The following is an 18,026-nucleotide window of genomic DNA, read 5'->3' as shown; positions in this document are numbered from 1 at the left end:
CTTACTAATGGTCAATTGGGCCAGGTAGCGAGGCCATCAGATCCATGGAACTGTACCCAAGCAATGAGTCAGTACTTTCAGAACAGCAGAGGAAATTTGGTGAGATAATTGGAGGGAAATGAAAGAATGTTCTAATCTGATGGAGATAATCTTAGTTTTTCTGATGGTGACAGTGAAAGCACTTTATCCCAGTATTTTTTTTTCCATCAGTGGCCTAACGTTCTATCTTTTCTATGGAACTCACTTCATAAAATTCTAATACATTAAAAATTCAGAGAATGATACTTTCTTTCCTAATTAGCCACTCACAAATGAGGCAACATCCTCAGAAATTGTACATCCCTCACTGTCTTGAGCATTTATGCGATTGTTATGTTGTTACTGTGTGAAAGAAGAGGAAATGTACCTTTAGCATGTTGCAAACTTATGAACCCCAATGCACTAAGCATGGGTTTTTTAAAAAAAATCCTTTTGGCGGTTTTGACGATCCATCCACCCAATAATGCCCACAAAGGAGGACTGTAAACCTGGTGGCTCTGACAAGAGCCATTTCAGGTGAGTGTTGGTGATCCCCTGTTAAACGCAGAGCAGTTGAGGAAAAATTCTCTGCAGCCTCCCTTTGCTGACACTTCATGGATATTATCAAGATTGCATAACGCAGTGCTTAAAGTAGAAAATTTACCACAATATTCTGCAGTCATTTAAAAGTAGGAGGACTAGAAATATGTGGGAATCTAGATTTCATGAAAAAGGGCAAGAGAACACAAAAGCAAATGGATAATCCTGAACCTATTTAATCATGTCTGGGTATGGTCACTTAACGGTTTTGTTAATGGATGAAGAGCCCATCGGTCATAAATTTAAATTCCAGCCCTCTAAATTGTGAAATAGGATCAGCACCAAAGAGTGATGAGAGAGGTTAGGAGATTTTTTTATATAGGGTATTCCATTTTTGTTATTCATTTACGGGATGTGGGCTTCACTGGCTAGGCCAGTATTTATTGCCCATCCTTAATTGCCCTTGAGAAGGTGGTGGTGAGCTGTTAGGGATGGGCAATAAATGCTGGCAAAGCCAGCGAAGCCCACATCCTGTAAATGAATTTAAAAAGAACATGGAATAACTAATGATCCTATTAGACACAGCAGGGAATGTAGAATCCAGGGAAACTTTTAAGTACCGAGTGGCTAAAAAGATGTAATGATTTTTTTTTTGTTCTTCATTCATGGGGTGTGAACGTCACTGATATGCCCATCGATAATTACCCTTGAGAAGGTGGTGGTGAGCTGCCTTCTTGAATTGCTGCAAGCCACATGGGGCAGAATATTCCCCGCTTCGGGGCAGTTGTGCTGGGGTGGGCGGGAGCAGGCCCATCGGGTCCACGCCGCCATTTTGCAGCCTGACGCACGCCCAGAAGCGCACTGTGCTCCCTTAGCGGGTGGGGATGGGGGGGGGATTCCCTGAGTCGTGGCCTGCGCGCATGCGTGCGAAAGAATGCAGAAATCTCCCTGAGGCACCTCTGTGGTTTAAACATTTAAATAAAGAAATTAAAAACTTTTAAAACATGTCCCCCCGTGTGACATGTCAATGAATTTTAAAAAAAATTTTATTTGAATTTTTAAACACTTCATGAAACATCATCCCGCCCGCAGATGAGGTTCCATGAAAAACGCGAAGGCCGCCTGGGCTCTTCGCCTGCCCGCCAACCTTAAGTGTGGACGGGCAGCTCATTTTATTAATTCAATTAGTTTTTAAACAGGCCTTAATGGGCCTTTGACAGGTCAGCGGGCGTGTAGCCGGGTCAGCTGCACGCCCGCCGAACTGAAAATCTAAATGACGCGCAGTGACGTCAGGACGCCCGCCCGACATCACCGCACGTCATTTTACACGTCAGCGAGTGGGCCCCGCTCCCCGCTTGCCGACCCGAAAATTCTTCCCACGGTGTAGGTACACCCACAGTGCTATAGGAGAGGGAGTTCCAGGATTTTGACCCAGCGACCATGAAGGAACAGCAACATAATTCCATGACAGGATGGTGTGTGACTCGGAGGGGTATTTGCTGTTTATAGTTTTCCATATGTCTGATGTCCGTGTTTCTCTAGGTGGTAGAGGTTGTGGGTTTGGAAGGTGCTGTTGAAGGCACTTAATCGCTGGAGTGCATCTTGTAGATGGTACACACCGCTGCCACTGTGCTCTCTTCAGAGAGTCCGCTCAGTTGTGATGGGCTGAATGGCCTCCTTTTAGGCTGTAACATTTTAATCGTTTATGTCCCATGTTGAAACTATAATGATCCAGATTTGCAAATTTGAAACTTGGCTAGTTTATTGCTACTCCTATACTTAGTTTGCATTTCCTTTCCTCTTCCATTATTACTCATTCTTTATATTACTTACTCCCATAGATATCAACAGTGGCTGTAGTAAATCATTGTATCTGAAACACTTTGAGGCATTTCGGAGAGACAATGTTAAGAACTATGCGGTGAATTTCCTGAGGCGTTCTCCTGCTGGTACACCATATCTTTGGCAGAAGAACTGCCAAAACTCAGGGATGATGGCACAGGCACTGATTATTCTGATTTTCTAGAATTTCCCTGAATCTTCTGCCGGTGTTAAGCAGGAAAACCCCTCAGAAATTCACAGCCTGTGTTTGGAAGTAATTTTCTGTTCCATTTGATTTCTTTGACCTTCTGCCTCAATCCCTGCCCTTTTAAATCATGAATGATATATTTTTCTCTGTTCAACAAAACTAGTGAAATTGTAAAAAAGTGGTTTGATGTCAATAGGAAGCACTATCGTTCTAATTACCTGCATTTATTGCTGTTCTGAGGATTCCTACCCCTCCAAAAATGAACCATGCAAAACATTAAATATATGGTTAATACAGAACATACTATAAGTTCTACAGTCTGGTTCAACATTCACATGATTTCTGCTGATCTTCCACCGAAGCTACAATAGCTGTCTGGGAAACCAACGTCTTCCTACCCAGGGTTTGATACATTTTCGACTGTATATTAAACTAATATAAATTGGAGTACATTCTGCTACATTACCAATCTGATATAACAACCTATACAGGCACACCTTACAAATTAGCTCAGGTGAATTGACTTTCTGCAACCTCCTGAGGCCTGCATCATCATGGATGTCAGTCTTCAGCAAATTTGACTCACTCTACATGATATCAAGAAATGGTTGAAGGTACTGGATACAGCAAAGGCCGTGTGCTCTGACTGGCTGTTGTACTAAAGGCTTGTGCTCTAGAACTAGCCAAGCTGTTCCAGTGCAGCTACATCTACCCAACAGTGTAGAAAATTGCTCAGGTATGTCTGTTCAGAAGAAGCAGGACAAAGCAACCTGGCTATTTACCACCCCAATAGTCTACTCTCAATCATCAGCAAAATGATGGAAGGTGTTGTCAACAGTGTTATCAATTGGCAGCTGCTGAGCAACAACCTGCTCACTAATGCCCAGTTTGGGTTCCACCAGGGCCAATTGGCTCCGGACCTCAATACAGCTTTGGTCCATACTGGACAAAAGAGCTGAACTCCAGAGGTAAGGTGAGAGTGGCTGCCCTTGACGTCAAGACAGTAATTGACCAAATGTGATATGAAGGAGCCCTAGCAAACTTGAAGTCAGTGAAAACCATTGACCAGAAACCTAACCAGAGTAGCCATGTCAATATTATGGCTACAAGAGCAGGTCAGAAGATGGGAATACTGCATTAAGTAACTCACCTCCTACCTCCACAAAGCCTGTTCATCTTCTACAAGGAACAAGTCAGGAGTGTGATGGGATACTCTCCATTTGCCTGGATAAGTGCAACAGCACTCAAGAAATTCAACACCATCCAGGAAAAAGCAGTCTGCTTTATTGGCATCCCATCCATCGTCTTAAACATTCACTCCCCCCACCACCAGTGCACAGTGGCAGCAGTGTGTATGATGTATAGTATGCACTGGAGCAACTCACCAAAGCTCCTTTGACAGCACCCTCCAAACCTGAGACCTCTGTCACCTAGATGGACAAGGGTACAAGGGTAACAGGTGCATAGGAACACCACCATCTGCAAGTTCTCCTCCAAGCCATACACTATCTTGTCTTGGAACTGTATCACGGTTCCTTCACTCTCCCTGAGTCAAAAACCTGGAACTCCCTTCCTAACAGCACTGTGGGTGTACCAGCACTGCATGGACTGCAGCGGTTCAAGAAGGCAGCTTCACCACCACCTTCTCATGGGTAATTAAAGATGGGGAACAAATACCAACAATGCTCACATCCCATGAACACATTAAAAAAAAGCTAAATGCTTGCCTTAGTTGCCTGCCTGCCTTCACTGTTGTGCTCAAGTCTAGACTGCAGCAGGACACTGAAGTCAGTAGGGGCTTCATTCACCCTTGCAAAATTCACAATACCCCAAGTCAATAAAATCAAAGACAGTAATTGGAAATATGTCATTAAGCTAGATGTGGTTACTTCAGCGCATGTAGAGTCAAGAGCAGAAAAAGAGTGAAGCAAGAAAAAAAACAGTAATGGCAGAGGGAGACAAATGGGAAAGAAACTGGAAGGGAAGAGGAAAGTAATGGTGTGGGCTATTTGCACAGAGAAATTAGTGCAGCCAATTTAAAACCCCCATGATTTTCTGTCCATTGTAGGCAACAAAATTTGTCAGCTTTGGATTAGGCACACTGATCCCTGTGCCTAAATTCCCAATATGCAATCCTTTTCCATAAAGCCCTGCGTTAGTTATGCTAGATCATAAAATTTATCTATAGAAAATTAGCATGGGGAACAGAAGAATGAGCACAAGATACAACGTGGGCCAGAATTTTTTGGATGGTGGGGAACACATCCCTGCCGACTCCTAGTGCCCTGCAGCCTTTTCACGGCTAAATGTGCATTAAGTGGCCGCAGGCAGGACTTCCGCCCCTCACTCGGGAGGAAGTCCCGCCTTAGAGAGCTGCTGGGCAATTGTATTGGCCGGCAGCTCTCCAGCCCCTGCAGCAACAAGAGCTGTAAGTGGGCTGAAGAGCAATTGCATGAGGACACTTGGAATTAAGCCCAGGCATCGGAGTTCAAGGCATCCCAGGGCAGGGAGAGTAGGTGTGGTAATGTGAAGAATCCTGTACCTTAAAGAGAATGCAAGTGTACTGATCATGTGACAGCACTGACAAATCACTGTACAGTGCGGGCAACTGGGAACGGTAAGTCTAGTTCTGGAGGTTTCTGAGTGAGCATGTATGATCTGATGCTCTGCCCTATATGTCTCAATAAACCATCACTGTTTATTCTTACATCAGTCTCTCCTTGTTATTGATTGCAAGCAGCAATTGAGGAGAACATAGGAAGGCATGCAGTTAGAGTTTGGTTGGCCAACAAACTCATTTACCCAAAACATAATAGTAGGGAAGGCCTGAGAGGGGTGCAAAGGTGGCAACCGGGGTCGTGGGGGAGAGGTCGGGGAGGAGGGAGGTCCGGAGGTCACCGGACCTTAAAGAAGAGGTGCACCCAACTTCAGAAGGGGGCTTCTTATGGAGGTACCCCCCACTCTCCCCGCCCGAGATCGAAGTCTGTTGATTTTTGGGCTTCCCCCACGCAAGGTCAATTCTCCCGCCAGCCTAAAAATTGAGGCTGGGTGGCAAACGGCCCTTAAGTGGGCAATAATTGGCCACTTAGCCTCAACTGGGGCAAGGGCAGGCTTCTCATCCGAGGTCTTGCCCATCCCAACGTAAAATCGCTCCAAGGTGGAGGCGATTGGGAACCCAGGGGGATTCCTGTCCCTTCAATTTCATGTTCCCCCCCCACCGCCTAAAAACCCGCTGGTGGGGGAGCGTAAAATTCTGGCCATGGAGAAACAAAAGAAAAGCAAAGGAAATGAAAGGATAATCAAATAGTACAACTGAAAAAAGAGAACCATGGAGGATGAAGACAGTGAGAAAAATAAAGATACATCTTTGTTGACTGCTTTTCTTTTCGACACCCATCAAATTATAAAGAGGAAAATCAAACACTAGATATAGAGAAAACACAATGAAAGATTGGTATGTGGGGCACAGAAAAAAAAACCTGATAAGAACGTGGCTGTGTAGAATACTTCCTTTTATATTTCAGACTAGCCCAACTTGTTTTATGTGGAGGAAGTAGAGATTATTTTAATGTGAAGCTTTCCTTCATTTTGTTCTCGTTAGATTTTGGGGTTTCACAGTCACCTTCACAACTACTTGTTCAATGTTCAGTAAATGATTTATCATTTTTTGCAGACAAATCAGAGTCAATGAGCAGCAGTGTAATTGCCACAACAGCATTAGAACACTTCTCCAATTCAGGTAAGTTTACTGTGATAATCTTGGAGTTTACATTAAAAGTTGCTCCATGAGTAATGCAATAAATCAAACCAGGTAAATGTCTTTGGATTTAGACCTCTTCAGTAGTGGCAGGTCTTCCTACATTCATACGTGAGGCTGGTCTCTTCAGTCACAAGGCCGTACACCTCTCCACACGTATGCAGCAGCACGGTCCCTCCTTAATTATGCAGCAGGGAAGCTTTTCCACTGCTGCATAACTTGGGCATGTCTTCCTGCAGTTAGGCAGCACCGTGGTCTCTCTGTGTACGTACAGCTGGAAACCTTCTCTGAGTTTACAAAGTGGAAGAATCAGTTACATAAAGGGCAGGCTCCTCAGCAGCCACACACAGAAAGGAGTTTCTTCATTCACAGAGCAGGTAGGTGAATCCACACTTGGATAACTGGCATGATGCTCTACAGCATTAGCAGTGGCTGGCCTTTTGCTCTGCAGTTAAATTATCCAGGCCCCAAGTTATAGTGTTAATCAGAATTGAACTTTCTCTGTAAGTGTGAACCCCACTCTACTAATATGGCATTCAGGACTTGAAATCTATTCATCTCATTGTTTATTCCATTTGCATGGCAAAAATGGAACAATGTATTGCATTTGCAAGTAAAATATTGCTGCTTTATGAAAGGTTATGTGTGAAAGATCATCATAATTTAGTGCCTACAAGTTAGGCATTGTTCAAGTTTACAAAAGATGTGCCATATTCATAGACAAAGGTGCCACCTTTGTTTATCACAGCGCCTTATGTTCCACTCTTTCAAGTGCCTGGTGAAGGAGATACTGAAGCTGCAATTACAGAGACTGCTAGGGTTACCAAACACATGCCATTGATCTCCAACATATTTTATTTAGGAGCACTTAGCATTATAGCTGTGTGCAGAAGTGGAAAACAAAGACTTTTCCAATGGTTGCCTTTCTGACTGATATCCATGCATCCTCATCATTCCCTTTGACCTTAAGATGTTGGTGTAGATTGAAAATGTAGATTGGAAGAAAATACCCTTCAAGTGAATGTCCTAGTACAGCCACAGGAAAATATTGATGTGTAGGTGTTAAATGATTGCACTGAATCGTCAACAAGAAATTAGTGAAACATCGGGCAGAAGTTTCTTGACCCCATGGTGACGGGATTGGATACAGGATGGGGGGGTGGTGGGGGTGGGCGGGGTGCTTTGGTGGAGCGGGGAGGGAGTAAGTCAGATCAGGGTGGCTCCTGGACACATTCATGCCACCAGAGAAGTTTCCCAGACTTGGGTAACGGATTGGCTACCCACGGAAAGGAAGCAGGCAGCCAGTTTACATGCCTAAGGCCCCGGTTGGGGATGTTTTGCGGCACCGTTGGTAAAAGGGGCCCTCCTGCCACATGCAGAGGGTGTCAGCTCCAGGAAAGTGGCCTTCCTGTGACAGCCTGGTGTGATGGCGGGGAGTTGTCCATTAGAGCTGGAGGCTCCATGCTCCAAAGAGGGGGCAGCGGGCATGAAAGGCCACACCCGTGGCCCAAATGCTTCCACTGGAGGGATTCAAGCCCCTCCAATCCAAGGGGCATACCGACTTGGCCCCTCTGAAATTTTACCTTTAAATCTTCATTTTCAAGGATGCATCCATGATGAGGCACCCTCGTAGTGTCTGACCTGCCTCAGCAGTGCCCACCTCTCCTGGTGAGGCTGCCGAGGCTTTAGAACTGCTAACCCTCTGATCGCGCTGGCAGCATCGTGAAACCCGCCCAGCCAACTAGGGGGCCCCTTTGGACATATCCTCTGCTGAGCTCGCTTTCAGCTAGTGCAGGCTCAGGAGCCCATAAGGTCCCAACATCAGGATCTCAAAGCCCACAGGAAAACCCAGTCCACACAATCCAGAAAATGACCAGAAACAGCATCAAAAAAGGAAATCGCCCAAAAACAGCCTAAAATATAGGCTATATCACATTTTAAGACATGAAGCTAGATTAAAGCTGAGTTTGCTATTGTTTAAGCTTCAGCAAATTTAAAATTACTGAAGTAATTCAAATAATTTTAAATTATTAAAATATTAAAAATGATTTTTAGTGAAAACTGAGTTTGTTATTGTTTAAGTTTCAGCAAATTTAAAATTACTGAAGTAATTCAAATAATTTTAAATTATTAAAATATTAAAAATAATTTTACAGATATGGACTATGATCTGTTTATTTCTATGGCACTTTTTCAGCCATTTTGGACCCCATTGTAATTCTGCCTTACAAACCAAAGATAATTCATCCTCAAAGAGTTAAACGTACTTTAAATATGAAAATAAAAATAATTATATAGACGCCAGTAGTATTTTGCTGGAAGCAAATCCCTCCATTCGGAATTTTCTCTTGTTAATTTTTGAACAGAACATTTTTACAACGTGCATGTACAGTAATTCTAACTACATGGCACTCAGCATTTGCAAAATAAAATGGTGCTCTGTTGCATCTGTCCCAGATTCCATGGCAACTCCAAGAGACAGCTGGGTAATTATTTAGATTGAGACTATGCTGATTTAACTATTTTAAATAAACAGTTTTTGTATTTAAGCGGCTTCTGCATGGATAAGCGTGTCGGTCTTAATCAAAACCTTAAAAGTGAACTCAGATGAATCATCACATCAAATTTTAACCTGTGATTTCTTCTTCAAATGCTGATCAACCTGCATTTCAAACATTTTAATTTTCACAACCTGAGAATGTGCTAGGCTAGGAATATAGTTTTAAAAATTAATTCTTGGGATGTGAGTGTCACTGGAAAGGCTGAACTGTCTTGACCCCATGGTGATATTTAGGGGGAGATGGTGGTGTAGTGGTAATGCTCTGGGGACATGGATTCAAATCTCACAATTGCAGTTGGTGGAATTTGAATTCAATAAATAAATCTGAATTATAAAAAGCTTGTCCCAGTAATGGTGACCACAAAACTATCATCGATCGTTGTAAACGCCCATCTGGTTCACTAATGCCCTTCAGGGAAGGAAATCTGCCATCCTTACCTGGTCTGGCCTACATGTGACTCCGGATCCACAGCAATGTGGTTGGTTCTTAACAGCCCTCTGAAGTGGCCTAGCAAGCCACTAAGTTCAAGGGTAATTCAGGGTGGGCCAACAAATGGTGGCCTTTCCAGTGACACCCACATTCCATGAAAGGATAAAGGAAAAAATAATATTGTCCATCCCTAATTCCCCTTGAGAAGGTGAGTGTGGAGCCACTGCAGTCCAGATGATGAAGGCACACCCACAGTTCTGTTAGGGAGGGAGCACCAAGATTTTCACCCAGTGCTGATAAACGAATGGCCATGTATGTGAAAGTTAGGATGTTGTGTGTTTTGCAGGGAAACTTAAAGGTGATGGTGTTCCCATGTACCTGCAGCCCCTGTCCTTCTAGATGTCGGAGGTTTGGAGCTGCTGTTGAAGTACTGAATCATTATAGCAGATCAATGCTTAACATTTAAATATGACATTAAATTGCCCATTATTTTACTGCAGCATTAATCCATTTAAAACAAAGTGATAATTTTAAGATTTAACTTCTCAAAATTTCACATTCAAATTTGTGTGCAACCAACAGTTGTGGAAAGTAATGTCTGAATGATTGGTTTGTATAGGCTGTAGCTCCAGGCTCCAACTGACCTCTTTGGTTCTGGCAATCTTCAATCGTGTTTCACGGTGATCTGTTTGAATCTGACAACCCAGTGAAAAATCTTGGGGTTTTTTTTAATGAAACTGTAACAAGCTGACATATAGATTAATTAAAGTACACGCAGTTGTCAACATAATTTCCAGGAGGGTAGGTTTCATACGAACATACGAATCAGGAGCAGGAGTGGGCTATTCTCACCCTCGAGCCTGCTCTGCAAATCAATAAGATCATGGCTGATCTGATTATGGCCTCAACTTCACATTCCCACCTACCCCTGATAGATTCTTGACTAACAGGAGAGTCAAAGGTTATCTACCTCTGCCTTGAAAATATTAATTGACCCTGCCTCCACCACCAAGAGAGTTCCAAAAACACACAACCCTCAAAGAAAAAATTTCTCCTCATCTCGACCTTAAATGGGAGACCCCTTATTTTTAAACTATGTCCCCTAGTTCTAATCTCTCCCACAAGGGGAAACATCCTTTCAGCATTCGCCCTGTCAAGTCCCCTCAGGATCTTATGGGCTGAATCTCCTGGTTGGCGTGCGGGGGTGTGCCCGACAGGCCAACGTGTAAAATGACGCACAATGATGTTGGGTGTGTTTCCCAACGTCATCGCAAGTCATCGTGATATTTTGTTCGGCAGACTTGCGCCAGTCGGCTGCATGCCCACTGAACTGTCAACGACCTATTAAGGCCATTAAGAATGTAATTAAAGTATTTAAGAACGCTGCCTGTCCAACCTTAAGGTTGGCGGGCAAGCGAAAACCCCAGGCTGTCTTCACGTTTTTCAGGAAACCTCATCCACGGGTGGGATGAGGTTTCCTGAAGCTTTTATAAAACAATTAGATAAATTTCCCCAACTTAACAAACATGTCCCAACTCATGTGACACAGTCACATGAGGGGACATGTTTGAATAAATGTTTACATCATTTGTTGAAGTTTTTTATCGTCTATTCAATCTCCCTGAGGCAGCTCTGTGAAAGAGCGCAGGCCCCGACTCTTCCTCCTCCCCCCGCCCACATAGGTAGCGCTGAGCGCTACTGGCTGTGCGTTACGCTGGGCGGACCTTAATTGGCCCACCCGCGTAAAACGGCAGCACGTAGCCGATCGCTGGCAGTGTTTCAGCTCCGCCCCCGCCCACTCCTGTTCAGCCCGTCCGCCATAGGAAAAATCCTGGTCTATGTGTTTCAATAGTGCCACCTCTCAATCTTTTAAACTCCAATAGATTCAGGCCCAGCCTGTCCAACCTTTCCTTGTATGAGAACCACCTACCCCTCCCCACCCTCCCAACCCCCATCCCAGGTATCAGTCAAGCAAACCTTCTCTGAACTACATCTAATGCATTTATATCCTTTCTTGAATAAGGAGACCAAAACTGTACACAGTAATCTAGATGTGGCCTCACCAAAGCCCTGGACAACTGTAGCAAAACACCCCTACTTCTATATTCCATTCTCCTTGCAATAAACGACAACATTCCATTTGCCTTCCTAATCACTTGCTGTACATTAATACTAACTTTTCCTGATTCATGTACCAGGACACCCAGATCCCTCTGTGCCACAGAGTTCTGCAATCTCTCCCCATTTAAATGATATGCTGTTTTTCTATCCTTCCTGCCAAAGTGGACAAGCCCACATTTTCCCTCATTGGACTTACCATTGTGCGCTGTGTGTATTGAAATCGTAAATGCATCGTTTACAAAGAGCTTTATCATTTCATGAAATAGAACAAATCTTAACGCATATTTTTATGCTAGGACTTCAGTTATTTTCCTGCAATTTTGCTTTTTATGTGAAGCTACAACTATCCCAGCACTAACACAGAAGTGTATTCATCAGTTGTAATTCTCCCCTAACATGCATCTTCTTTCATTCTTGTTCCATAATTCAATTATCCTTTGTCTGCAATTCTCTCTTCTCTGTTGTGTTCTTCACCTCATTGCTTCTTCTGCAATTTTCCCTTAACAATTCATTGCTTGTTTTGATCATCTACAACATGAAATTTGAAGTGAAATAGTGAGGTAGGATATTGAGGTATCTGCAATCAGTCACCAAACAGGGTTTCATACCAACTATCCTGGCAAGCCAGAAAAGCTTATCTAAATCTCAAGGTAACGACCCTCTTAAAGGTTTGAGGAATTGGGACTAAATTGTGAGAATTTTACAAGAGCTGTAATAATCCACAGTAAGAAGGTTATAAAACATCTAATAACTTAACATATTTTTCCCTGCTGTCCATTGCCTGTAATTGGCCCTGTCATTTATATTTAACCCTATTCCTACACCATTCATGAGATAAAATTTCTATGAATACTTAAACAAAAATGTTCTAATTACTAATACAATTGTGTCTTGAAAAATGAAAAATAAATTTTGGTCTATATGCAGTTGAATCCTACATCTACAGAACAGATGATCTACTACCTTAGCTGAACAGGAAGCAGGTCCTAAAGGAATATTATTAAAACTATTTTTTAAAAACTTTCTACCCAATTCACTAATACTTCAGCAAATTAATTAGCATTTATTGCAAACAAATCACATTATGAAGCCCTGTGGGTTATGACTTTTGACAATGACCATACATTGGTGAAGTGAGCTATGAGCTATGTTGGGCTGTAATGCAGCAGAGCAGATTGACTCCACGTTGTGGAATCCATGGGCCTGAAAATTTTCCCTCAGTATGCTGTTTCACAGTTAATTACATTTTCTAATGGCTTGTTTTACATTCTACAGCTAATAACAGTGATATTTTCAGTAAAAGACAACCACACCAGCTTTCATCCCAGATTTACACGTCAAAGTAAGTGTATTTTAAGTAAATGTTTTGTTTCAGTTTAGATGCTTCATTGTTATTTTACGTCTTACCAATTTTATTTATGCTCCTGTTGGTATTTGTGCCACTGAAGAGCCAGTAATTACATTATGCGTCCCATTAAGTGATGAACCACTTTAAATTTTGCTAAGCAAAGATAGAGTCAACAGTTAGCATTTCATATGAACACATCCGCTGAAGCCAAGAATTACAGAGCTCACATTGTGTCAGTGGGTGCCATTAGGGTTAATTGTCATCTTCATCACCTGGGCAGTAATCTAACAGAGCAGATTGACTCCCCATTGTGGAATCCATAGAATGTTCATCGCCAGAAGGTTAAAAACAATAATTTATCCCATTATGTCAATGGTTGGTCTTCATTTTACTGAAATTCCAGTCATTGATATGCCAACATACCTTAAATGAATTATTTTTCAGTTGCCTATTTAACTACTTGGCTGTATTCTATTTTCTGAATAAAGATTTTTGGCTGGTTAGAGGTTTCTAACAGGGCTTTTTTTTTCAGTAGTTTGCCTGAGATCTGAAGTTTTTGTATTGGGCAGTTCTTTAACAACTAATCTATTAAGACTAGAAGGCCAATTGTAAACTCAATCTGCAATTTGTGAATATTAGTCCAGCTGTTACCAATAATGGGGATGAGAATCATAAAATGGTTGCAGCACAGAATGAGGCCATTTAGCCCATCGCATCTCTACCAGCTCTCTGCAAGAGCAATTTGCCTCATCCCACCCCATCTTTTCCCTGTAACCCTGCAATTTATTTCTCTACAGATAATGATCCAATTCTCTTTTTAAAGCCACGATTGAACTTGCTTCTACTAGGCTCTCAGGTAGTGTGCTTTGGATCCTAACTATTAACAAAAAAAAAGATTTTCTTCATGTCACCATTGCTTCTTTTGCCAATAATCTTAAATTGGTGTCCTCTGGTTCTTGGAGCTTCCACCAATGGGAACAGTTTCTCCCCATCTACCCCGGATTATCTAGTACCTTAACTAATTAGGTTATAAAGTGGCTGTTGCTACTATATTTTCAGTGCTTTTGCTTTGGACAATTAGGAGTGTTTGACTGCATTGATCAATCTCATAAGAGAGCCTTTATCCTTTGTATCTCAGAGGGTGTTTTTTCTTGTCTAGATATCAAGTTAAATCTGCACGATAGCCACATTCAAATGATCTTCCTTGACTGTGGTATATTGGGTTTGTACAACCAACTAACTTAGTAAACAATTTTGAAAAAAGTGAGTAGTAGAAATTATGTGTCAGTAGTCATTAAACTTGTCTCTCTCCCTAAGTATGTAGAGAAAAAAAATAGAAATGGCTCCTGTGCTCCTATATTCTTATGTGGTCCTTTTTTTTCCTTTCTCGTCGCTTACAGTTATTTGTCCTAACTGTTACTGAGTTATGGCTTCAGGTTGATTCCCGAATTTGAACTAACCAGGCTGAGAAATGAGGATAAATTTTACAAGCCACCACTTCCCATTAGCAGGACCTTGCTGTTCATGATTTTCTAATCACACTGGCCGTATCCAAGGTTCCACCAGCAACGGGAAGGGAACTCACAACTTCGACCCTACGCTTTCCAGAAAATAACAAGGACCAAAGAATTTTGAAATAATTAATTTCACAATTGAACAAGTATTTGAACAAAACCTGCAATTTGTATTTAAATTAAATGACTCAGTCCCTCTCTCAGGCACCAAAGTGAGGCAAAGTGACTTTAGCCTGTAGCATTCATGACAAAACCTGCATTCCTGTGAATGAAGCCGCATTTCAACCTTTTGTTTACTCCGACAGGATGGTAGAAACCAATACCATGATAAATCTTCATTTTTGTCAGAATCACAAGTCACCCTTCACTTGTGAGATGCACTATTTTTCAGTGTTACATCATATTTGGTCTTTTCCTAGCTGCAGGCCTTTAAGCTGTGTCTATATCTTAAAAGATCAATTTTCACTCCATGAAAAGTCCATAATTTTTAGTGTCTATATGCTTTCTGTATTCCCATTCCACTGTTTCTCCAAGGTGATTTTGTTCCTCGTATTTCAATCCCCTCTCCAATCTAAGTCCATTCCTTGTATTTTAATTTCCCCCTCCTATATCTGTTAATCCAATTCTTGCAATTCCCCCACCAGCTGCCTCCCGTGCTCCAGGTAAAGTCAATTCCTGGTTGCAACACCTACCTTTCCTTTGAGTCTATGTCCTTGTATTGCTCCTCCAGGTCATACAGTAAAATATTTATTCCCTGGCAGAATTTTCTGGAATGAAAATCAAACTCTCCAAGGAACACTTAATGTTATCTCATGGGTGTGTGAGTTTGGCAATAATGAATGAGGAGATTATGGAGGTGAGCACACCAGGGATGTTCTGTTAATATGCTAAAGAAAGCCCTGACTAGCTAAACTTTATATAAAAACACAGGTCTGAGTTCATTGTAAGCTTGAGGTTATGGACTGGCCGCTTTTTTCTTTTGGCTTGTTTTGAAATAAAAGCATTTTCCACCTGTTCATTTGACTTTTTATTTCCCATCAACTGTCACTGTCGCTATGTCACTCAGTAAATACTCTGATGGCCCAATGAAACTCTTCCTTTACATCTTTCAACAATCTAATTGCTCTAATGTACTTCACAAATATAAATAATTTATAAGCATATGTAATGGACACTAATTGATTTGTTTATATTTTATTTATCCTAATTAGATCATATCCACACATTATTCCTACACCTTCCTTTCACACCATGGCGGCCTATGGACAAACACAGTACACGGCGGGAATTCAGCAAGCTGCTCCTTATGCTACGTACCCGCCACCAAGTCAACCCTACGGATTACCTTACAGTGAGTATAAAGGCTATATTTGCTCAAACAGGGTTCTCAAGCAGAATCTCTGTAATCGTTATAAGCAATTTAAGATCAGCCTCATTAATGAAAATAAAGCACATCTGATCAAGTATTTGACCCATAAAATACCTCAATTTATAAACATGAAGGAGCGTACATTATAAAGGAGAATTTAACACTGAAATGACAGTAATGTTTCATCTGACCCTTATCATTATGGTTCTTGTTCTAAGGATTCTATACTTGAAATAAAATTATGGATATATATCTATTTATGTGCAAGTTTGAGATCATCTGTTGCACTCCAGACATCACATGTCAGGCTTAAACATTTCAAAGATATTAATAAGAAAGAAAGGTTTACTGTGTTTTGTTTTGCTGGAGCCAGAGCATTTGACAATCTGCATCATCTCTCACCAAGTACCAAGAAAACTCGGTGATTTCACAAGCCATTTTGAATGCCCCTTGAGAGGAGGTATGTCCAAGAATAGAGTAATATTACTTCATGGTTGACAAGCAGAAACACGCTAGCAGCAAGGCCATGATGTGCTGCCAAACCTTAGTGCCCATATCTGAACTCAGATAAAAATGACAAAACTTGAGGCTAGAAGATTCAGGTGAAAGGTCGACCTGAAACTCAGAAATCGGGAAGGTAAGCATTAAAATCCATGAATAGAGTTGTGCATAATTGGGCCAAATAATTTGTGGCAATAAAATTGGGCAGAAGTCAATTCCACTAAAAAAATTGTCCCTGTCTGAATTTCCTCATGCTTATCGGTCCTTCCTGCAATCCATCTGCAAATTCTCGTGAGCCCTCATCTACGTATATAATAAGGTACCCAGTGGTGCCGCAGTTCCGAAGATTCCTAGGCTTACATTCACACCATACTCAGTAACTTGGACTGAGGATTAGCAGACACAGTTGCTGCCATCAACAGCTGAGACAGACAGAATGGAGGAATGTGTGAGCCTGAAAAGTGTGGAGAGCTTCGGTAACTATTTTTGCGTCTGGGAAACACTTTGTGCTGTGATTTTTGTTTTGCTATTCTGCCTACACACAGCTGCATTTGCTTCTCTTTGATTCTGACAGCGTCAGGCCACCTGCAGATTTTCACCACACACGGTTCCCCCTCCACCACTAAGGGCTCCGCAGGAGCAGTCTGGCGTTCTATACCCTTGTATGCCATTACCATGGAGAAGGAGCAGCACAAGATAGAACAAACGAGAGTCCGGCTGCGAGGATGCATGCTCCCACCCTCTCCTCCCCCCACCCTCTGCCACACCAGATATGATCTGCCCCATAGAATGTACAAGCAGCAGGGGTTATATTAAGACCCTAAGAAGGAGATGCAGAATCTGGAATGTACTGTCTGAAAGGGTGAAGGAAGCAGTTTCAATGTCAACACTCAAAAGGAAATCGAATAAACGCTTGAAGGAGAAAAAAAAATCAAATTATGGGGAAAGAGCTGGAGATTGGAATTAATTGGATAGCTCTAGCAAAGAGCCAGTACAGGCACATTGGGCGGAATGGCCTCTTTTTGTGCTGTATCATTCCATGATTCCATGTGTACGAGGAGATTGCACTTCACCAAAGAGGCAATAGGTGAACTGTCACTTATTGTGTGAAGATTGGCCAGTCACACACACACGACTGCGCTGCACTTAATTTGGTTTTGAGGGTGACTCCCACATTCAGCCTTTTTGTGGGACAGTCTGGTTTTCGACAGCAAGATAAAAGCAAAACACTGTGGATGATGGAAATCTGAAGGGTCATATGGACTCGAAACGTCAACTCTGTTTCTCTCTCCACAGATGCTGTCAGACCTGCTGAGTTTTTCCAGCGTTTTCTGTGTTTGTTAGTTTTTGACAGCTTTGGATGACCTCCACACATCAGCTAAGAGGCATTATGGGTATGCAGTCATCAGGTAACACATTTTACAAAGAGAGCTCAGGCAAGCGATCTAATAAACCTAGCAGGACGTCTATGTTGGATGTAAGGAAATATTAAAGGAAGGGTGTCATATTTTGAGACTCAATTCTCTCAAAACAGGATGGCCTACTCAGTGTTAATTTTAAATCAGAGGCATTTCAACCAATCTTGTGCACTGTTGAAAGAGTTACTTAAAATAATGCTTCAAGGCGTTTTTGTGAGTGGATGCATCTTAATGTGCATGCAGTTCGGTTCACGCTTTCCTGAAGTAACAATGCGCCTTTCAATCAGGCATCAAGACAGAAGATGGTCTGAGCCAGGCACACTCACCAGGACAGACGGGATTTCTCGGCTATGGCACCAGTTTCAGTACACCTTCGCCAGGCCAGGCACCTTACAGCTACCAGATGCATGGTTAGTATCAG

At 42.1% G+C, this 18,026-nt stretch overlaps 1 protein-coding gene across 1 annotated transcript in view; it reads left to right on the top strand.

Moving 5' to 3' along the window:
* The window catches only part of LOC144688449 (protein phosphatase EYA1-like), a 261,652-nt gene that overhangs the window by 104,558 nt on the left and 139,068 nt on the right, over positions 1 to 18,026 (top strand). The window contains exons 3-6 of the mRNA XM_078555016.1: positions 6,261 to 6,326; positions 12,731 to 12,797; positions 15,529 to 15,668; positions 17,893 to 18,015. Coding sequence (XP_078411142.1) covers positions 6,261 to 6,326; positions 12,731 to 12,797; positions 15,529 to 15,668; positions 17,893 to 18,015 — 396 coding nt within the window. The remainder of the gene's footprint in view (positions 1 to 6,260; positions 6,327 to 12,730; positions 12,798 to 15,528; positions 15,669 to 17,892; positions 18,016 to 18,026) is intronic.

This window comes from Cetorhinus maximus, chromosome 13 (assembly GCF_964194155.1).
Source record: "Cetorhinus maximus chromosome 13, sCetMax3.hap1.1, whole genome shotgun sequence".
Lineage (NCBI taxonomy): Eukaryota > Metazoa > Chordata > Chondrichthyes > Lamniformes > Cetorhinidae > Cetorhinus > Cetorhinus maximus.
Note: the sequence above shows the minus strand (reverse complement) of the source record. Positions and strands in the feature narration are given on the sequence as shown.